At 41.6% G+C, this 23218-nt stretch overlaps 2 protein-coding genes across 6 annotated transcripts in view; one reads left to right on the top strand and one right to left on the bottom strand.

Moving 5' to 3' along the window:
* Positions 1-3904, bottom strand: part of RO60 (Ro60, Y RNA binding protein) — a 31214-nt gene extending 27310 nt beyond the window's left edge. The window contains exon 1 of one of the 2 annotated variants that reach the window (XM_070474528.1): positions 3802-3904. The gene's annotated coding sequence lies outside the window, so the exon portion shown is untranslated. The remainder of the gene's footprint in view (positions 1-3801) is intronic. The other variant, XM_070474530.1, reaches the window with a different exon arrangement.
* A 191-nt stretch (positions 3905-4095) lies between these two features.
* The window catches only part of UCHL5 (ubiquitin C-terminal hydrolase L5), a 43166-nt gene continuing 24043 nt past the window's right edge, over positions 4096-23218 (top strand). For 2 of the 4 annotated variants that reach the window (XM_070474532.1, XM_070474531.1), the window contains exons 1-3: positions 4096-4176; positions 13249-13312; positions 15137-15242. Coding sequence is in view for 2 of the 4 variants with exons in the window: in XM_020894196.2 (XP_020749855.1) it covers positions 4334-4409; positions 13249-13312; positions 15137-15242 (246 nt within the window). In the remaining 2 variants the exon portion in view is untranslated. Of the gene's footprint in view, positions 4177-4200; positions 4410-13248; positions 13313-15136; positions 15243-23218 lie in introns of those variants that run through there. The other 2 variants (XM_020894196.2, XM_020894195.2) reach the window with 1 other exon arrangement.

The raw sequence follows: 23218 nt of genomic DNA, 5'->3' as shown, positions 1-23218 counted from the left end.
TTAAAAAATAGGCTAAGAGTCTATATAGGTGTTTCTTTAAAGAAGATATACAAATGGCCAACACACACAAAAAATGCTAAATATCACTGGTTATCAGCAAATAAAAACTGCAATGAGATACCATTTCACATGTACTAGAATGGTTATAATCAAAATGACAATAATAAGCAGCAATGGTGAGGATCTGGAGAAATTAGAACCTTCATACCCCGCTGGTGGAATGTAAAATGTTGGATCGTATGATCTCTCTATATTTAACCTTTTGTGGAAGTGCTAGATTCTTCTCTAAAGTGTAAGGGGTTTCTTTTGGGGGGATGATGAAAATGTTATGAAATTAGATAGTGGTAATGATTACACAACTCTATGAATATACTAAAACTCCTTGAATGGGATTTGTGAAGTCTATCTCAAAAATGTTATTTAAAAAAAAATTTTTAATTGACTAGGCAAAAGCTATTTGGGAAGTTATTTAAAAAGATAAGCATTTAAATGATATTTATCCCTACTTTTTAGATTTGTCTTTAGAAAGCAATTTTAGATACACATGGACATATACATATCCGTGTGTGGTGTTGTTGAATTGCTAAGTCATGACCGACTCTTTTGTGATCCCATGGACTGTAGCATGCTAGGCTCCTCTGTCCATGGGACTTCCCAGGCAAGAATACTGGAATGGGTTGCCATTTCCTTCTCCAGGGGATCTTCCTTACCCAGGGATTGAGCCCATGTCTCCTGCACTGGCAGGCAGATTCTTTACCACTTAACCACCTGGGAAGCCCATATGTGTACATATATATACATGTAAAAATGTGTGTGTGTGTGTGTGTATGATGAGATGGTTGGATGGCATCACTGACTGTATGGACATGAGTTTGAGCAAGCTCTGGGAGTTGGTGATGGACAGGGAAGCCTGGAGTGCTGCAGTCCATGGGGCTGCAAAAGACTTGGACAGGACTGAGCGACTGAACTGATACGTATAAACACATGTGTATGTTATACACACACACACACACACACACACACACACAGGACCTTAATTTCTTCCTTCCCCAACTGCTTTCATCCCCCTTCTCAAAGCTTAAGCTCCAATGTCAGTGGTTTAGAAGGCAGTTGGGCACGGAGTTAGGTCAGAGCCTGGTCATCAGTTAATCCACTCCTGAACATACAAGTGTTGTAAATCCAGATTAACAAAGATAGTTAATTCTTCTTTCAGCTGGACTGACACACCCAGTATTCCTAAAGCACACCCCTCCAAAGAAATTTAATACAGCTAAAGTTTTGTTAAACTTCTATAAATTAAAATTTGGGGATGCAGTCAAACAAATCACAATATCACTAAAAGCACAGCCACACTTTGAAATCGGTTGTGCTTCTCTTTTTCCTAATTTTGAATGCCAAATCAGTGAATGCTAGTAATTCACAGTATGTAATAGCATTTATTTCTGCTTCTTATTCACTGGAACTAGAACAACTATTGAAGCTGAAGCTCCAACACTTTGGCCACCTGATGCGAACAGCTGACTCACTGGAAAAGACCCTGATGCTGGGAAAGACTGAAGGCAGGAGAAAGGGACAATAGACGATGAGAGACGGTTGACATCACTGACTCAATGGACATGAGTTTTGAGCAAACTCCAAGAGATGGTGAAGGACGGGAAGCCTGGTGTGCTGCAGTCCATGGGGTTGCAAAGAGTCAGATAAGAACAACTATAGTACTTTTTAATAATGCTATTAATACATGTTTTCTAAGGATTCCTACGTTTTTCTTGAAAGTACACATCTAAGTATCTTTCCAAAGTCTCTTGATCATTTGTTACTTGAAAAGGCTCCCTTTTATCCCAAGAGGTCAAATAAGTTTGCAGCTTACTCCTTTTTAAATGAAGTCAAAACTGACTTACACCTATTAAGAGAGCAAGATAGTTTCAAAAAAGAGGGAATACTGCAAAACCAGGGGCCACACGTTCAGATAACTGTATCACTCAGACTGGTAATGGACATGAGTGGATCAAGTCAAGTGTGATGCAATAAAAATCGGCGAGGAACAGTAGGAGACATAACAGCATGATATCCTGAAGGCATGCACTTTCAGCCAACTGGTCAACATGTAATAAGGGCCTTGTAATTCCAGATCCTCTCATTTTGCCCAAAGACCCAGAAATCTGGATTTTTATGTGAACTCTTAGGATTAAATGTTAACAATATAACTAAGGAAATTTGACCCCCTTCCTTTTTCTGATTACTTATAGGTTCTGTCAAGAGCTAAGTTTCAGTTTGGTCTCTCTACAACAGGCACCATGTTGAGTGGAGTATCAAATGTTAGTTCTGCTGTATTTACTCAGCACTGAAGTTCTAGGTTCTATTTCAAGTTCACAGCAATACTGCAGATTAAAAAGTACCACAAATTACTGCAAACAACCCTGGGGTCTGATGACACTCATTCCAGGTGAGGTTCATAAGGAAATAAGCCTAGACTCCTCGCCTCACAAACTTTCCCATTTAAGTATACTTAGCAGAACTCCCCAGAGAAGGCAATGGCAAACCCACTCCAGTACTTTTGCCTGGAAAATCCCATGGACGGAGGAGCCTGGTAGGCTGCAGTCCATGGGGTCGCAAAGAGTCGGACCCGATTGAGCGACTTCACTTTCACTTTCATGCATTGGAGAAGGAAATGGCAACCCACTCCAGTGTTCTTGCCTGGAGAATCCCAGGGACGGCGGATCCTGGTGGGCTGCCGTCTATGGGGTCGCACAGAGTCGGACACGACTGAAGCGACTTAGCAGCAGCAGCAGCAAAACTCCGCCCCCCTCCCCCCACCAGCTCGAGGACAGAGTCTCTCAGGTATAAACTTCCAAGAAAGTTTCCAAAAAATTTTAAAAATCCAACACCTGACACAAACTCGGGCTTCTACTCCATAATACACCCATGTCTGTCTTAATATTAAAGCTGTCCCGTTGTTTCTCAATAAAATTTATCACGTTTATTTTGTGGCTTCACACAGCCCTGTAGGACAAGGTTCCCTTATTCCAGGTCCACCAAGTTGAGAAGCAAAGAATCAGAGTTCTACCAAGTAAAGATTTTTTTTTCCCTTGAAAGTCAAGGGCCCCTTCTGGAACTCAGGTTTATTGAGTGATGCAAAAGTACTACCACTCTTAAAGACTTTATCTTAACATCAGTATTCTGCAAGACCTTGGTGAAGGAGGGCTGTTCGTGATTTAGTGAAGACAGCCATTTTTGATCCAATGCATCCTTTAGTCTTAGGACCACTATACGAGTTTTCAGATTTAACACACTACATTTTTCAACCTCCTGTGCCTTGGAGGCATTGCACAGCACTTGTCTATCACCCCCGATGGACGATAGGACAGATTCTTCTCCTCTCCCTCGTCATTCCCCCCAGCACAAACTCGTCCTGGGTCTTCTCACAAAGATCCTTGTCCTCAAAGACTGCAGGCCGGGCAACGCCTCTCGGCGCAGCAGCGGCGGGAGGAGGGAGGAGGAGGAGGAAAGCGGGTCCTCAGGACGTCGGCCGGCGGGAAGCTCCGCGAGCAGCACCGGGACGGGTCCGGTCTTCCGGAAGGGTCCGGTCCAGCGAGGAGGCTCACGGGGCGGCCAGTTCCGCCCCCCCACCCCCGAGACACGCACAGCCCCGAGGCGGGGTGGAAGGCGGTCAGCTCCGGCCGCGGAGATGCCGGGCGCGGGCCACGGAGGACCGGCCGGACACTGCGCGTCCCCCACCCCCACCCCGCGCCGCTCAGACCGCACAAAGGGCCGCGGCCAGTCGGCCGCCCGCGGTTCCCTCACCTTTGCCAGGCGGCCGACCTCCGAAGCCGCCGCGCCACCGGGAGAAGCGCTGCGCGGTACAGCGCCGCCGCCGTAAGACGACGACGCACCGCGGCCTGACGGGCGACTACAGCTCCGGGGCCGCCGCCGGGGCCTCGGTGCTCGGCTCCCGGGCGCGAGCCCCGCCCCCCGGCCGCGCCCCGCCCCTGCCCCAGACTGGCGAGGGGCCCGGATGTTCCCTCCTCAGGGGCCCCAGGCCCCGCCCTTTCTCGGCTTTTGCCCAGTTCGACCGCCCCCCACCGCTTCCGAATCGGCTCCTGGTCCTGAGCTGCGCAGGGAGAGTCTCGCTGGCTCCCCGGTGGCTAGAGCGTCCGCCCGCGCTCTGTCGCGCTCCAGGTGACGGCGCCGCGGAGGCTGTCGGGAAGTAGGCGGGGTGACGTGAGGTGGACGAGCCCGCGGCGGGTTTGCCGAGCTCAGTGGCCGGCGGTGGCAGGAGCGAGGGCCGGGGGCTCCCGGAGCCGGAGGTGGAGCGGGGCGGCGCGCGGCCGGGGCCATGACGGGCAATGCCGGGGAGTGGTGCCTCATGGAGAGCGACCCCGGGGTCTTCACCGAGCTTATTAAAGGATTTGGTGAGAGCCAAGGGGGCCGTCCTGGGCCGGTGGGGGGTTACGGGAGGAGGCCGAAGCTGGGCACGAGCGCTTCTCTGCGGCTCCGGCCGCCTGGCATCTGAAGGGAGGCGACTCCCGAACCCTGGAGTCGGGGACAGGCGAGGGAAAGGTAGGGCTTCAGCCCCGGCAAGTCGCGTTTCCGTGGCGATCTGAGAGCCACACCTCGGGGACAGGAACGTGTCCCCGGCATTCGACGCTCCAGGACTAGGTTCGCTGGCCCAAGCCCTCCGCCCGGGCCGCCACTTTACGCCTTGGAAGCCTCTTCTTTCCACCCCGGGGCGCCCCCATTCCGGGCAGGTGTGTCCAGGTGCGCGTCTCAGGGCATCGGTCCTGCAGAAAAAGTCAAGTGTGCCTTGTTGAGGGTGGGGTGTCCAGGGCCCCAAGCTGCCCGGGAACCTGACATCCGAGTCATTCGAAGCACAGCCTGCCGAATGTGTGTGATCGGCGCTGCAGCCGTCCGCGCGGGCTGGCTACAAGGGACGCGCGGGCCACCTCGCTCCTTCTGCTCGCTTGTGGCTTCCGGCAAAGTGTGCTTTCTCCAGCGAGTGTTCTAGAGGCCACATGCTTGCCTCTTAATTGCTCTCTGACTCTATTCCTTGTCTCTGGTCCCAAGTAACCATCGTATTCGACTTGGTGGCCTTCTCTGCTCTTCTTGTTCCCTGTTCTCTACTTTGGCAGTAAGTTTATTTTTATCTGTTACATTTTTTCAAGTATTATTCATTTTAGCTACCATGTTATTAAAAATTGTACTGAAGGTAGAAATTCAACATTGTATACTGTTTGTCATCCGTCCGTGCTCAGCCGCTTCAGTTGTGTCTGACTTTCTGTGACCGCATGGACTGTAGCCTGCCAGGCTCCTGTCCAAGGGATTCTCCAGGCTGGGATACTGGAGTGGGTTGCCATGCCCTCCTCCAGGGGATCTTCCCGACCCAGGAATTGAACCCATATCTCCTGCGTCTCCTTCGTTGCAGTCAGGTTCTTTTCCCACTGAACCACCTGGGAAGCCCACTGTTTGTTGTACATAGCTATTTGAAATGCCATTTATCGCGCATATATTGTTTACCTACTGTATATCTTGGACACATTGATAGGGTTTCGGCATTTTTAGTGTGAATAAAGCAGGGCTGCTGAAGAACTGACAAGCAATATATAATGGCGTATTAACTGCTGCCTTAGAGTACTTACACATAAGTCCTGGAAGAACACAGGCAGAAGGAAAGGCATAAACAGTAGTTTATTATATATTAAAGTATATGGCTTAGGGAACAGCTGCTCAGTCCTGTCCATTAGCTCAGTTCTTTACCACTAGCGCCATCTGGGAAGCCCAGGGAAGTGGCTGGGGAAGTGACTAAAACAGTGTAACAGATTAGAGGAATATTTGAATCCCAAACTGAAAAGATAAACTGAGGCCCAATTGTCTGCCATACTGTGTTGTGTGGATTGGCCTGTAATCCCTGGGGACCTAACTGTCAGATATTTCAATGCTGAAATGACATTTTTATAATTGAAAAGCATTTACTACATGTAGTGTGCAGTACACTGGAATGGAATGAAGTGAGAGACTAGAAAACTCTTAAGATGGTCAGAATCTGAGAAGGTTAGCTCAATATGAAGTAGTGATTTGGAGAGGAGGTAGTCAATAATTTTGGCTTTATTTAAGTCCACAGGACAGTTAAGTGGTGGGATAAAGGGGGAAAGGTGATAATGACTTTAGTTTCTAGCTTAGGAGACTGGTGAAGTAAAAGAGAAGAGTAGGCTTGATGGACAAGGAAATAGGTTCAACTTTGGACATCCACTGAATTTGAAATGTGCACAGGTTTAACCATGAACTTTTACCTTCAAAACCTTAACTATTATGACATATTAAAGTTAACCTTAAAAAATGTTGTACCAGGCAAATTTGCTTATTTTAAAGTTAGTCCATTCTGTTAACAGCTGTTGCTTCGCTTTCATATGTGCAGAAAACTTGGAATTGAAAGTGGTTTAAGTAAAGTCATGTGTAAGAGACTGATAAGGAACCAGACTTCCTGTACCTGCACTTGTGAAGAGCGAAGTGGTAGTTATTAATAGATTAGCTCAATTATCAGGAGACCTTTGCCAAAAGTTAAATGATGGAAGTTGTACATCATTATCAGCTGCTTCAAAGAGACAAAGTTTATTTATGTCCTTTTTTTTTCCCCCTCATTCACGTCATGGATTTAAAAAAGCTTTTGGAAGTTTATTCTTTCAAAACTGAAACATCTTATTATTTTATAGGTGGTACTGTAGTTTTAAGTTTCTTCACTGGAGGGGAAATTATTTGTGAGTTCAATGATTATATAATTAAAAATTCTGGTGGAATATAACATCAGGGTAAAACAAAGTTCTTGTATTAAGAAACTGATGGAACAGAACTATATTTTTAATTGATATGGTGCGTACATGATTAATAAATTGAGTAAAACAAACTATGATAGTCTACCAATTAAAAATAGAAGCTGTAAATTTTTGCTTCTAGCCAGGATAGAGTATCAGGGACTGGATTTAGTACAGCAAATCAATGACACCAGCTTTCCGTTCAGTAAACTAGAAAAAGAAGAGCAGATTAAACCTATAGTAAGCAGATAAAAGGAAATAATAGAGATCAGAGTTGAGGTTAGTATAACAGAAAAGAGAACAATAGTGGAGAAAGTCAATGACACCAAAAGCCGTTGTCTCAAAGATCAGTAAAATGGATAAACCTCTAGTCAGACTGATTGGAAGAAATGAGAGGAGAAAAATGACGAATATCCAGGAATAAGAGAGATGGTATCATTACAGATTCTGTAGATATTAAAAGGATAAGTGAATAGTCTAATAAATATTTATGCAAGTAAATTTGACAACTTAGCTGATGTGTACAAATTTCTTTAGACACAAATTATCAAAGCTCACTTAAGAAGTAGTTGATAAACAGTATATCCTTTATGTGTTTTAAAAAAAAATTGAAATTGTAACTTAAAATTTTCCCACAAGGAAAACTAGCCAAAATGGAATCACTAGTAAATTCTTGCAAATATTTAAGGAATGAGTAATACCATTTTTACACAGACTTCTCCAAAGACATTGGAGAATAAGTATTCCTCATCTCATTTTATGAGGGTCAGTATTAATTTTAACACCCAAACCAGACAAAGACATTGTAAGAAAGGAAACCGCAGGCCCATATCTATTGTCAACATAGACATAAACATTCTAACCAAAATATTAGTAAATCAAATCCAATAATATATTAAATAGTATGTCATGAATGAGAGGGGTTTATCCCAGGAATTCAGGGTTGGTTTAACATTTGAGATTCAATGTAATTCACCATATTAAATAAGAAAAACCATATGATTCAATTATCTCAATAATTGCAAGATACTGGACAAAAATCCAGCATCTGTTAAGAATTACAAAGTGTTAGGTTTTAGCCTACTTACCAGCCAACAAATGAGCCTGCCACTGTATTATGGATGCTGGTAGACAAGTTCAACTTTAGAAATAAATAATAGTATTGCTCATGGCATGGTAGTCAGCAGGACGTTTGCGTTGGTGCCCTTACCCTTCGAGTCCTTAGGAGTGGAGGTGGACGCCACAGGCGTGAGTTTCTGTCAGAGCACGGAACCCCTGACCTTGGGGAGCCTCAGCTTTAGGGTCTGCTTGCAAACTTGCCCAACCTTTGACTCTAGGGAGGTGATACAGTGGACAGCAGATCAGTCTTCTCTCTGCCCCACAGGGAGATACTATCCCTGACTTTCAAGTCTGTTTACTGTTTTGACATTCTTGAAAAGACAGTTTGAACACATCTCATAATCTGTCTCAGAAGTCAAGCAGTAACAGTAGAAACTGATTGAAGATTGTCTCCTAATACAGTCTATCCTTTCTTACTGTACCAAACATGCCATTCCATCAGCTACTCTGATGACTGTGACTGGACCTGCAGGATTGGTATCAAACCTGTTTATCCCTTGGGGTGTTTATGCTAGGAAGCCAGGTGACTTTCTCAAGTTTTTGTATTGGTCTTTCCTCTTGGCTTAAGGCATTAAATCAGGCATAACAGTGTGTATTAGTGATCGCACAGACCCTACCTGGGTCTGCAGGGAAGAAGTCTAAAACAATTCCATCATCTGCTACTCTGGCCCTTGAGTTGAGGCGTATCTGAGGGCTTCAGGGCCAGTGTGGTGTTTCCTTTACATGGAGGTCTATTTCAAACACTCATAAGGTGTATGTCCGTTATTGTGCGGAAAGAGGTGAGTTAATGCCTGGCATTTACACAAGAAATAAAAGGACAGTTGAGTGTGCATGTGGTACCCTTGGAAGTGAGTGTTGATTCCACTCTTTGGGACCTCCAAAAAGGCACCTTCTTATGAGTGAAAGTGAAAGTTGCTCAGTTGTGTCCAACTTTTTGCGACCCCATGGACTGTACAGTCAGTGGAATTCTCTAGGCCAGAATACTGGAGTGGGTAGCCTTTCCCTTCTCCAGGGGATCTTCCCAACCCAGGGATCGAACCCAGATCTCCTGAATTGCAGGCGAATTCTTTACCAGCTGAGTCACAAGGGAAGCCCAAGAATGCTGGAGTGAGTAGCCTATCCCTTCTCCAGGGGATCTTCCTGACCCAGGAATTGAACCAGGGTCTCCTGCATTGCAGGTAGATTCTTTACCAGCTGAGCTACCAGAGGGGTATACGTTAATAGCCTCCAACCTGGGGCTCCTTGTTCATTTTCAATAACTGAGTTTAGTCCTCTTTGGAGAGATTGCCTAAGAGTTGACCATATAGTTTTTCCTATTTTGTCATATCACCAGTTGAAAGGCATTTGTCTGTGCCATGTAATAACTGAAAATGGGGTTGGGAAAGATATCTGGGGCTGTTTTTTGTGGGAGGTGCAGAAGCTGGCGCCATGCCTGCTGCTTCTGGTGGAGCTGTTTATACACTCATGGGATTGGCAATCAATGTGTCCAAGCTCTTTGTTGAAAGATACCATCCCTAGCAGTCAATTAAATTTAAGTCATTGATAGTGGCTTAGTGTTAAAGAATCCACCTGTCAATTCAGGCGACACAAGAGATTCTGGTTCAATCCCTGGGTTGGGAAGATGCCTCAAAGTAGGGAATGGCAACCCACGCAAGTATTCTTGCCTGAGAAATCCTATGGACAGAGAAGCCTGGCAGGCTACAGTCCATTGGGTCACAAAGAGACACACCTGAACACATACAACAGTTAGGAAGCGCTTACCCAGAGTATTTTTCTTGGGGAGAAAGACTTCAGGTATTTTGGTAAGAATATTATTTTTAGAATTAGTTTCTCAATAGAGCTATTTTATGGAGCCACCAGCACGATAGTACAAATGTGTTTGTCAATATGTAAATATTTTTAAACAGTTTAATGAATTAATTAAAATTTTATTTAATGTTTTATTAAGTAAAATCAATTAGATGAAAGCAGTGTTCTGGTTTGAATGGCAGATTATTTGGTTATCCTATTTAAGGCCCAGGTTAGCTGTTCTTCAAATTTTTTTCTGACCTGCAGTGGTAGTCTGCTACCTCTTAACTTGCAGAACGCAGCCCATGTACTTTTCATATGCAAAGTATGCAGACTGCATAGTCTTTGAGTCATATATATATTTGTTTCCTACTGGGTTGAAGTTCTTGTATGTATCTGTGTGTGCTCATTTGTGTCCCACTGTTTGCCACCCCATGGACTGTAGCCCACCAGGCTTCTCTGTCCGTGGGATGGTTCAGGCAAGGATGCTGGAGTGGTTTGCCATTTCCTTCTCCAGGGGATCTTCCCAACCCAGGGATTGAACCCGTATTACTTGCATCTCTTGCACTTGCAGGCGGATTCTTTACTGCTGAGCCATTGGGAAAGCCCCAGGTTGAAGTTTTTAAATATTGTTAAAGTAGTTTATTATTTTCTGTCCTTGTTAGGGCCTAATACCATGCTTGGCTTGTATTTTCAACCTGTGTTTGGTTGACTCATGCATACAGAACCTATGGATACTGAGTGCTGAATGTATTTGTTAAATACCAGCAATTCATTAACTTTTTAAAGCTCAACTCCCACTCAACATTACTTAATAAATATTAGAGAAGTCAGCATGGTGATTCTTTGTGCTTGGTATTTGAAAATGTATACCTCACTAGAGAATTTTGAGGATTGGATGAAGCAGGTAGTATTCTCGTCTTAAACTTGAGGAAAGTGAGGCTCAAAGACATTTTCTTGCTACAGGCAAAGAACTTAAAGGCATTGCTAGGATTACAACCCAGGCCTCTTGAATCACTGCTTATTTTTATTTCCATTATAACCTGCATTATTTGAAATTGAATGTACATAAAGGGATTATTGGGCTTCCCTGGTGGCTCAGATGGTAAAGAATCTACCTGCAATGCAGGAGACCTGGGTTCGATCTCTGACTTGGGAAGATCCCCTGGAGAAGGGAATGGAAACCCACTGCACTATTCTTGCCAGGAGAATTCAATGGACAGAGGAGCCTTTGGGCCACAGTCTATGGGGATGCAAAGAGTTGGACACGACTGAGTGACTAACACTTTTACTTTTTCACGAGGAGATTATTAGATATTATTAGATAGATTAGAAACATCTATCTCCTTATACATCGAATTGGGTACTGTGTTTTCCTTTTACAGAGATGTGCTTGTGTCTAACATAAGGTTATTTAAACAGTGCCACCACTTGAAATTATACCTTTGCAAAAGATTTTGGGACTCTTAATTCAGTGACTTTTGTCATTGTGTTTTTGTGTGATATGAGCAATGTCTTAATGTTTGGCCTTTTTACGGTAGGTTTCCAGTAGCATGACCAGTGTTAGCAGTTGCATCACTGCCCTTTTGTGCCCTTTTCTGACATTGGTATAATTATAGGTTCAGTTTCGTAAGGTTTTTTTCCCCAGCTTAATCGTGTGGACATCTAGCAACCTGTTGTACACATGTGGGTTGTTTCTAGTTCTTCTCTACTACAAATAACAGAGGGCTTCCCTGGTAGCTCAGCTGGTAAAGAATCCACCTGCAATGCAGGAGACCCAGGTTTTTCCGGGGTCAGGAAGGTTCCCTGGAGAAGGGATAGGTTACCCACTCCAATAATATTGCCTGGAGAATCCCTGTGGACAGAGGAGCCTAGTGGGCTACAGTCTATGGGGTCACAAAGAGTCGGACACAACAGAGTGACTAAACACACACGCAAATAACATAGTAACTCTCCTCGTACCTGTAACTTTAATGCCTGAGTGGGTGCTAATAGATATTCGCTGAACAGAGCAAATTGTGGTAGTAAATGGTATAAATGCCCAAAGTCACAGAGTTGGTTGGTCCAATTTTTTTTTTTCAAACCATTCATTTTTGCAGTTGGTCTAAAAGCTTCTCTAGCTCTGACTGGAAAATAATCTGGAGTACTAGAAAAATGCCCAGACTTTGGAACCAGACATGTTTTAATTAATTTTTTGGCATAGTTAGTGTAGTGAATTTAGGCAAGACACCTACTATCCCTAAGCCTCTTTCACATACTTGCTTTGTAGAGTTAGAGAAAATCCATTTAAAGCACTTTACCCATTGAAGTTTCTGGTAAATATGACTGGTTTTTTTTTGTTTTTGTTTTTTTCTCTTGTGATAATACTACTACCTGACATTTAGTGAACCCTCAAAGTGTGTGAAAGTGTTAGTCACTCAGTCGTGTCTGGCTATGACCGCGTGGACTGTAGCCCACCAGGCTCCTCTGTCCATGGAATTCTCCAGGCAAGAATACTGGAGTGAATTGCCATGCCCTTCTCCATAAAGTGTGTGGAGGCACTGTATTGAATGTATGTCATGCATAATAAATTATCTTACGAGATAATAAGTAATGTCCTTTATTCCTCACAACAGCTCTATGAGTATGGGGGCAAGAAGTTCAGTGGTAATGGAGGCAGGGTTCAGACCCTGACAATTTGGAGGCCACGTTTTAGCCAGAATACGATTACCATGATATGAACTACTCGAGCTGGATTCTCCACCTTGGTCCTCTTGCTTTTTTGGGATTAGACACTTTGGGTTTGATAATTCATTTTGTTTTGACACTTTGGGCCAAGTAATTATTTGTTTTTGGGTGCTGTCCTGTGCAGTGTAGGATCTTCAGTATCTTTGGCTTCTACCTACTAGATGCTACCTGCCCCCCCAAGTGACAATAGTGGCAGTAAAAATGTCTTCAGACATTTTGAAATGTTCCACGAGGGAGGGGGGATTATCATGTTTGAGAACCACTGGGGGACTCTGATGTAGTTGACATTAAATTAAAATTTTAATTTGTATAGTAATTTGAATTTGTATAGTAATTTGTATTTTAAAATGTATAGTATTAGAATTTTGGAAAGGGATCAGAACTGAATATGTGATCTGAAAGTCACTGTTAAATGGTAGTTACGTATTCCCACCTTATGGATCAAGTGGACAGTAAGGAAGAAAGAGGGCCATGGGCAGAATTGTGGAAACTTAGCAGCTGAGTGAAGAGGGTGGATGAAGAGGAGCCAGAGATAGAGAGAGCCTGAGAAGGGGCAGTCATGGGTGGTGCTTCAGTGAAAATAAATGGGGAAAGTTTTTAAAGTTGTTGAAGTAATATACTCCCTTTGTAAATAATTAGAAAATAGTAAAGAAAGGACTAGGATTTGACTGTGAACTTGATCAGTTTTACCATTTTAATTTGTCATGTCGTATTGCCCCTAAATGTGCATTTCTTTCCGTTGGTATTTTATCTAATGGTGAAGGGGAAAATGCGTAGTTTTGTCTCCTGAAGAAATAATTTCTCATTTCAGGTTGCCGAGGTGCCCAAGTAGAAGAAATATGGAGTTTAGAGCCTGAGAATTTTGAAAAATTAAAGTAAGTATATTTTAAATTATGTTAAAAATATGTCTATACTTAAGCAAACTTAAGCACATTATCTCCTTTATTTTTTTCAACTGTGTAAGGGGCTTCCCTCATAGCTCAGTTGGTAAAGAATCCACCTGCAATACAGGAGACCCCAGTTCAATTCCTGGGTCAGGAAGATCCCCTGGAGAAGGGATAGGCTACCCACTCCAGTATTCTTGGGCTTCCCTTGTGACTCAGCTGGTAAAGAATCCTCCTGCAGTGTGGGAGACCTGGGTTCGATCCCTGGGTTGGGAAGATCCCCTGGAGAAGGGAAAGGCTACCCACTCCAGTATTCTGGCCTAGAGAATTCCATGGACTCTATAGTCCATGGGGTCGCAAAGAGTCAGACACGATTGGGCGACTTTCAAAAACAGAAAAAGGTCGATATTATTCCTATTTTATAGCCAAGAACCCAATGATCATAGATAAGTAATTCACAAGGGATTCAAAACTAGGTCTGTATAATTTCATATCAACAAAGTACTGATTGGTCAACTTTTTTTTTTTTTAACAACATTCACTTTATAGATCAATAGTGTTAGAATATGGAACAAATTTTAACACAAACACAAAACACATGAATAATAGGTCAGTCTACAAAACTATTTAATAGATAATGTATTTGGCTAACCTAACATATTGATAATAATTCAGAACTTTTTTCCCCTACGTTATTACATTGCCTCTTGGGGAGGTGTCAGTTCAATTTCCAAATGTTGATGCCCGAAAGTACCTTCCTCTTACCCTGTCCTTCTCACTGGAGTCACTTGTCTTGAGTCTCTCCCTAGCCCTGAAACCTCTGTGTCCACAAGCACCAACCCTGTATTACAGATGGAAGGCTATAGAAGAGTTTTCAATGTGGGGAGCATTCTTAGAGTCCTGGAATGGGGACTCTAGGGATATGCTTTTAATATCTTTAGTAAGGAAATAGCTTAACCCCCCCTCCCATTTTCTCCTTCCGCACGAAAGGAACAATCATTTTAGATGGAGTAAGAGGATGATCAGGGAAGGTTAATTAAAAGTGTATCGTTTAACCTGTCTTTGCGGAATAGGAAAGAATTTGTTGCGTGGAATGTAGTGGTGAAAAACTGGAGAGACTCCTCACGTGGTGATTTAATTGTTTAGTGGTAACAACCATTGTAGGGAAGTGGGTAACTTTATTATGTGTGAGATGCAGCATCCATCCAATAATTGCATAGTTTGCAGTATATATGCCATCAGCTGATTTATCTGTAAGCATCCTACGTGAATTTTGTTCCTGTATATTAGAATTCACTCTAGGGCTAACAACTTCTAATTTTGCAATGTTCATTCTGTTTTTAAGTGAGGGTGATAAAAGGTAGAACTGAATAATCCATAGATTTAAGAATATACCTTTCATTATAATTCTATTGTAATTGATGTAATTTTAAGTTTTGTTAGCCTTTTCTTGGGCAGCATTCTAGTAACTATGAGTAGCAATAGAAATCGTAAAAAATTTTCCCACATTTACTTCATTTGCACTGTATTTCTTAAGTAAATGACTAAAACTTAATATATTGACAATGATTTATAGGAAGTAAAGAATCTTCCCACAATGCGGGAGACCTGGGTTTGATCCCTGGGTTGGGAAGATCCCCTGGAGAAGGGCATGGCAACCCACTCCAGTATTCTTGCCTGGAGAATCCCATGGACAGAGGAGCCTGGCAGGCTACAGTCCATGGGGTCACAAAGAGTTGGACGTGACTGGGTGACTAAGCATAGCACATATAGGAAGCAGGGTTTGGTGTCACTAATTTGTATTTTATTTTGTAGGCCAGTTCATGGGTTGATTTTTCTTTTCAAGTGGCAACCAGGAGAAGAACCAGCAGGCTCTGTGGTTCAGGACTCCAGACTGGACACAATCTTTTTTGCCAAGCAGGTATGGTCCTTGGACACTTTGAAGTCTCAAGAGCAACACTTTTTATAAACAGGATTCTTTTCCACCTGTGTGTCTCTAGTGTTGCAGTTCTCAAGTTTCTTTGTCTTAGGATTCCTTTACATTCTTACAATTATTGAGATCCCAAAAGATCTTCTTTATTTGAATTTTATTTATTAATATTTATCATTTACCTATTAAACTGAGACATTTAAATATTAATTATAATATTAGTATTACAGAGTAAATTCTATAGTTGATAACATTTTTAAAATAAAACATGTATATTTACCAAAGCAAAAGAGTAGTGAAAAGACTGTATTGCTTTACATTTCTGTAACCTCTTCAATGTCTGGGTTAATAGCCCACAGCTGGCTTCTCCTATCAGCTTTATTCAGTCTATTGCAATGTTTTTGTTTGGCTTGTTTTCAGTTGAAATATATGAAGAAAATTTAGTCTCACACATGTACATAGTTGAGGAGGGAGGAGTATGTTCATTTCTTTTCCAGGAAATTATGGATATTCTTTGATATCACATCAAAACTCCAAAAATGTTCCTCTTCTAAAGATTGGTTGCAATGTGAAATCTGAACTCATATTGGTAAACTTTGTACTTCATTTTATTAAAATCCTTACTCCTGTAGCATCGGATAACATGCGTTGGTCATTTTGAAAATTTACCAACTGATTTTGATTTTGTAAATGTTAGTATATATGAGTATACACATTATAACAAGTCACGTTGATTAATACTATCATCTGTATCATCAGAAAAATTGTTAAGTATCATGAAACTTTTAAACTCACAGTGGTGGATCTTAGTCTTAGAAAATTCTAGTTTTCACTTGAAAATTCAAATTTTATCAAGGATACCAAATATTATCAGGTGTTTTCTTTGAAGTGACAGACTCAATTCACACATTTCAAGAAAATATCTGCCAGATATAGCCTGAACAACTATTTATCTGCCGTATGTCCTTTCAAGTAAAAATGATGTTCCTGGAGAAAACTTAGCTAACAGTTCAAACAGTAACAAGAGTACCTTTTCTGGAATTGACTGGCATATTTTGGTTTACAGTAGAAGTGCTTTATTTGTACTTCCTGTTTCACTCAGCAAATATTAAAGAATTGTACTCTGAGGTCAAAATGCAATAAAAATAATTTTTACTGTTTTATCAAAGACATTCTTCAGTACAAACTGGTTTTTGTTTTGTTAGTTTTTAGAATTATGCCTATGTGTCAGTGAAAGAATTCAGTGCCACTGCCTAGGTATCTTAATAAAATACCAGCAGTGTTACCCACGGTTGTGATTATGCTGCAGTGCCAATATGAAAGCAGGGGAAAACCAGGGGTCCATGTATCCCATTTTGAGAACTGCTGTTGTAATGTATACAATAAACATTTAAACAACATTATTAGATGCCTAAATAATATTTTAGAGTCCATTGTTTGGAACAGCTGGAAAAGAGAATGCTGAAAGAGGCTTGATTAATATATAAAATCTGAGCTAAAGATGATTGCATTTGTTTGAAAATAGCATTTCTTTCTAAGACTCAAAAGATAAACTGTTAAACCTTTAGCAAGGTGGAAACAATAAAACTGCTAATTCTCATTACTGCCCTTTTAACCAGACGTTTCCTATTTCAGTTAGTAACTTGTTTTTCTTTTTCCTCTTCTTTTATTACTTCTTTGTTTTCCTCCCAGCTTTTAAGAACTGAGTGTCTTTAGAGAAAGTAGAATTTTCTTGCTTTACTTCAAGGATTAGAAAAACATTATTTTATCATTGTGTAGTTAAAGTACTTAAGTTACAAAAATGTCATGAGGAATGAATATACACCTGTGTCTACTCACCCCTCCCAACAGTTTGACTCATTCATTTAATCGTCAAACAGCTGTTGAGCACTTCCTTTGTGCTGGGCTTGACTTTAGATACTAGGGGCACAATGGTGGGTACAACGGGCCTGTCTCTTTGATATGTTACTACTGTCATGATAACGGCACCAGTGGAAGCCAGTGCTCACCATTCCTGTTGTGTGCCAGATGTCGTGCTTTAGACTGCACCATTTATTCAGTCCTGGCAGCAGCCCTGTGAGGTTCTTACCCTCATTTCACCGACAAAGAGATTGAGGCCTAGAAAAACCTACTTGGCTAAGGTCCCACAGCTAGTACATGGTGGATCCAGAATTTAAACCCAGGTCTAAAGCCCAGGTTTGTGGTTTCACATTCTGTACTACCTCCCACATTCTCTATGCATCTGTTGACACATTCTTATTACCAGTTTTTTAACTGAAGTTGGACTGTTGTGCAGAATATTTTGCTTCTTTTTTCACTTATAATTTGATTTTGTTCCATTTCAGTGCACCTAACAGTATTAGATAACATATTGAAGGCTTATTAGGTACTTATATATATCTTATTTTTTATTATTAATTTACTTGTAGTAACTGATCCTCACAACCCTATGTGGTTTTACAGATGTGGAAACTGAGTCCCATGGAGATTAAGAAACTTGCCCAAGTTAGTGGCAGAGCTTGCTAGTCAGTGGCAGAGCTGGGTGCAAACCCAGGCACTGCTACCTTGAAGTCCATCCCATATCACACCACCACTTCTTTTAAAAGCATTCTTAGTATAGCCAGTTTGGTCAGTTCATTTGCTCAGTCGTGTCTGACTCTGTGACTCCATGAACCGCAGCAGGCTAGGCCTCCCTGTCCGTCACCAACTCCCAGAGTTTACCCAAACTCATGTCCATCAAGTCGGTGATGCCATCCAACCATCTCATCCTCTGTCGTCCTTCTTAATATGTGTCCTGTAATTTTTAAGCTCACTTCTTAAGGATAAACATTTTGAGATTCTTCTAATGTGACGCAGATAGTCTATTTATGAGTTGTAATATTTTGTATTTATGTAAGTACCATTGTACTATGATAATTATAATAATATAATTATAATCATAGTGTGTGATATTCTAGATAGTACAGAAGACGTAGGGGACAGATAATTTCATCCTTCAAGTGATTTTTCTAATTTTTAAGAACGTTTTTGTTATTTTTTAAAGGTATATCAGACTGTATACCCATTATACAAAAATGTAAGCATAATGATTGTATGATGTAGAAAATAAAGACCCTTATAATCCCTACTGCAGAGATAGCAACTTAATTTATATTTTTCAAGATGTTTTTCTTTGTATATGTCTATTATTTAATTATATTTCTTCCATACTAAATTGTAAACCCAGGAGTCAGGTGTTTTGTTTTCATGTATAGTTCCTGGCACATGGTCAGTATCCAATAAATGTAGAAAGAATATTGTAATTAAAGAGCACTGGAATTCACTAACACTAAAACACTAATGATGTCTGACTTATAGAGGCCTGGGTGTTTTTTTTAAGGTATAAGAAAACCCTCTATAAAGAAAAAAATGTTACTAAAGTATGAATTTACTAAAGATGAATTTATACTTTCTGAATGGAGTCCTGTGATATTTTTCTAGTTCTGTATTGCATTTCTAACTTAGTATAATTTAATGTTTTATTTGTATTACACTACTACTGCCATGTTCACTAATATTCCAGATTAGTGATTTCCTAGTGATGTCATATTTTTTATTCTGTACTGTGCCAATAGTTCCTGGTCAGTAATTCAACATTAATATCAGTTCCTTTGACATATGTATCCTATGAGCCTGTGTGGGAACTTTTATAGTATATATTACCTAATATATAAACCTTGGTTCTAGGCTTCACGAGCTTATAGTAATGATTTGTAATCTGGACTCTGAGGAATATTTTCAGACATTTTAAAAATTAAATTAAAATTATATCTATTTGTGATAAGGTCACATAGATTAACTAAATATATAGTTTTGTTATTTCTGCATGGAGTCGCATCAATTTAGAGAATGTTACTGCCTGTCTTACGCTAATCATATGCTGTAATTAAAAGTATGCAGGTGTGTGGGTCATTGATTAACAAAATATTGAGGAAAGAAATTGTCTTCTGGTAATTAGAATTTGTGTTTAAGGATCCAGGAATGACCTTTTTGATAACGCTTCCTGCAGAGCATTGTTGCCTTGTTACTGTTTCATGGGTGAGAAGCTGAGTCCTGTTGCTGTATTGTTAAGGTCATGCTGTGGTGGTATTGGGTGTGTGTGTGACTCTGCCTCTTCAGTCTTTCAGGGAAGATCGGTTGCGTGTCTGCAATGTGTCAGACACTGTGACAGGTGCTTGGGAGACAAGCTACAGCCAGCATCCCTGCCCTCCAGGTTATTGTGGGATTGGTTAAGCAGTGAAATGAAAAACTATAGTGGAAACAAATGCTGCATGGAGTGAACCATCTTGTGAAGTTTGAAAAAAATCTATTAAGACTACGCTCACTTTGGACACTGACTGCAGAGTTTTGGGTCTTCAGTCCACCTTCCCTTCTGATGCTTGCCAGTTTGGGGAGTCCCCAAGACCATCCTCAGGTTCTGTAATTTGTTAGAAAGAGACCCAGACCTCACCATAAACTATGTAATAAACTGTTAAAGTCACACGATGGCTTTATTACAGTGAAAGGACACATTAAACTCAGCCATGTGAAGAGACATGTGGGTCAGAGTCCAGGAGCGTTCTCTGTGCACTGCTTCTGGCTGTCTGCTCCCAGGGGAGTCACAGACAGCACCAACGTCACCGGCAGTGATTGTGACAAAGGGCACAGTGTTCAGGCTGTCTCAACTGATTCCTGGTATCCAGTGTTTATTGGCCCTCAGTCTCCAGCCCCATGAAGCCTGAGCTGTGGATCCAGAACCCACCCCAGTCACGTTGTGAGGCTGTCTGCATGGTGCCCAACCCCCAGGTGAACACAGACGCTTTACCAGGCATGCTCCTCAGGAGCTTAGAGGTCACCGCCCCGGGGCCAACGGCCAGGGCCAGGCCTCTCTTAGGCGAGTCTAAATTCTTCACTACACAGGTGAAAATGGGACTGACCTTTCAGGGAGATCTGAGGAAGCTTCTCTGAGTAAGTGACAATTCAGCTGAAATCTAAAGGTTAAGTAGGTATTAGGCGGGGGACGGAAGCTGAGGATCATCCCCGATTACTACAGCTGTGTGGTAGAAGGGAATAGGGCTGGTAGCGTGCGCTGGAAGAAGGCCAGCGCGGCTGGACTGGCGAGAACATGGCAGGGTGGCGAGAGACACACGCAGCGCGTGAGTCAGGGTCTAGTGTGATCAACTGTCGAGAAACAGCGGTTTATGAGAAAGACAGGTTTTCCCATCCTCTGTCAAAGCCAGCAGGGTGGCAGCCTTTTTTGCTTTGTTCCTGTTCTTTCTATTCCAGAGTTACTTCTTGGTCTGAGATGATCGTTGGAGTTTCAGCTGTTTCGCCTCAACTCCACATTCTCGACAGTAGGAGAGGACAGCATACTCCTTTTTGACAGACGTTTTCTAGAATTTGCCTGTGCCTCCTGCTTTCTTCTCTTTGGCTAGAACTCAGTCATATGACTGTACTTAGTGGCAGAGGAGAGTGAGGAGCTGTCTTCATTCCAGGTGAATGTGGACCCAGGTATATGTGAGTCCTTGGTTCTGAAAGAGGGAGAAGGTGGATATTAAGAGACTGACTCTCCGCTTCCTGCCAAGGTGCTGACAGAGGCGGATCATGCTTGAGCCCTTTGTCTGTATCCTAAGAGCAGTAGAAGGTTACTGAGGTGTTTTAAGAAGGGTGATGTGATTAGATTTTCATCTAGAAGAGATCACTTTGGCTCCAGTGTGGGGAATGTGTTTGAGGAAGAAGGAGTGGTATATGGTATGAGATGACATAGCAGTTAATAGACTTCTGTAGAAGTCCATGCCAGAATGGGTAACACTCCTAGTAGGGATAGATGTGAACAGATTTGAATAACACTCGAGATAAAGTAACTAGCACCTCTAATGTGTAACGACTGGGAATGACTAAGGAAGAGAGCTTAGCAGTCAGTGATGATGCCTGTGCTTTTCTTTTTTCCTTTTTAAAAAATTGACCTTCCAGTACACAAAATGAAAGTATTGATTATCCCTGATTGATGATGTACATTCCTGCCCTCCTTTACTTTAGTTATTCATTTGATTGGCTTCCCTGGTGGCTCAGAGGTTAAAGCATCTGCCCGGGTTCGATCCCTGGGTTGGGAAGATCCCTGGAGAAGAAAATGGCAACCCACTCCAGTATTCTTGCCTGGAGAATCCCATGGATCGAAGAGCCTGGTGGGCTACAGTCCATGGGGTCGCAAAGAGTCGGACACGCCTGAGCGACTTCACTTACTCACTCACTCAGTAAGCACCTTAGAACTCACCCTAATAAACCTACCCAAGTAAACCTGTCATCTGTCATTCCCTGTGTCCCCCCACATAACTTTCATACTCCCTCCCTCATCTGATTAACCTGCATGTTGAATTCTCTGTCTCATTTCCTTGCTTTCTACTTTCTGTATTTTTTCTAATCCCGAAACGGCTGTGTATGTATAAAATTTTAACTTTATAAAAAGTATCATGTTCTGTGTATTTATTAATAGTTACGGGGGACTGACTTTTTTGGATTAATATTATATATTATTAAGATTTATCCAGCTTATTTTGCATGGTGTACAATAGTGGTTGCATGAACATGCATGCAGAGTAAGCAGTTGTTGGCTGTTGTTTAGTCACTGAGTGCTGTCCGACTCTTGTGACCCCGTGGACTGTAGCCCACCAGGCTCCTCTGACCATGGGATTTCCCAGGGAAGAATACTGGAGTGGGTTTCCATTTCCTCCTCCAGGGGATCTTCCTGATCCAGGGATGGAACCCATGGCTCCTGCATTGGCAGGGAGACTCTACCAATGAGCCACCTGGGAAGCTTAAATAATTGTTTCCTCTCATAAGTTAGTGTTTTAGTTTTCACTTGCATCACTCTGAACTGTGCAGCTCTACCTATTTTTGTACATCTATTGTATATGTGTGAATTTCTCCTGCTGTGTAACCAGAAGTACCATACTACATCTGATAGGTAAATGTAAAATTTTAGGAGGAAATATCAAAGTGCTTTCTGAAGTAGAGGCTCGAGTTTATACCTGTACTGGCAATATCTAAGTTACTGTGTAGCCATGTACTCCAATATGTGGTATTGTTAGGCCTCTTTGATTTTTGCCAGCCAGCTCATTCTAAAATGGTACTTCTTCGTGGTCTGGGTTTGCATCTCCCTGGTCACTAATCATGTTGAAAGGGTCTTGATTCCTAGTGGCATATGTGTTTTTTCTGTGAAAGTCTTAAGTTAACTTTTCTGTAGGGTTAATGTACTTTTCCTTTTGATTTATAGGCATTGTTTATATATTCATGATACTGCTTCTCCAAGTTGGTGCTTTATTGTATTACTTTTTATGGGTATTTTTTGATGATAGAAATTTGTATTTTAGAGCCAGTGCTTTTTGTATCTTGTTTAATATATTGCTATCTATCTGAAGTTATGAAAGATATTTAGCTATACATTTAAGTTTTAATTTTTGTATCTATGTCCATAATTCATCAGGAATAGGATTTTGGTATATCATGTGAGGTAGGGTTTCAATTTTACCTTTTTCCCACATGGATCACCCTTTTTTGAACATCCATATTTCCTTATTTATCTGACATGCCACCCCTGTTGTATATGTGTTCCGTACGTGTGTATGTGTTTCCTGAGTTGTACTGATCACTTTGTCTCTATGCCAATAGCACCCTGACTTAATTCTTTTCACTTCTTTATAAGTTCTTATATCTAATAGGTCATGTCTCCCCTACCTGCTCTTTTTTAGAAATATCTTTCTATTCTTGACCCTGTGCTCTTCATATAAATTTTAGTCATCTTATCAAACTGTATGAAAACTTCTATTGGAATTTTGACTCGAATAACATTGAATATATATATGTCAACTTGGGGAGAATTTATATGTTCATGATATTAAGTCTCAAACATAATATGTTTCTCTATTTAGACCTGCTTTTATTTATTTACT

This window comes from Odocoileus virginianus, chromosome 11 (genome assembly GCF_023699985.2).
Source record: "Odocoileus virginianus isolate 20LAN1187 ecotype Illinois chromosome 11, Ovbor_1.2, whole genome shotgun sequence".
NCBI classification, from domain to species: Eukaryota; Metazoa; Chordata; class Mammalia; order Artiodactyla; family Cervidae; genus Odocoileus; species Odocoileus virginianus.
This window is presented reverse-complemented; position numbering and strand designations above follow the sequence as displayed.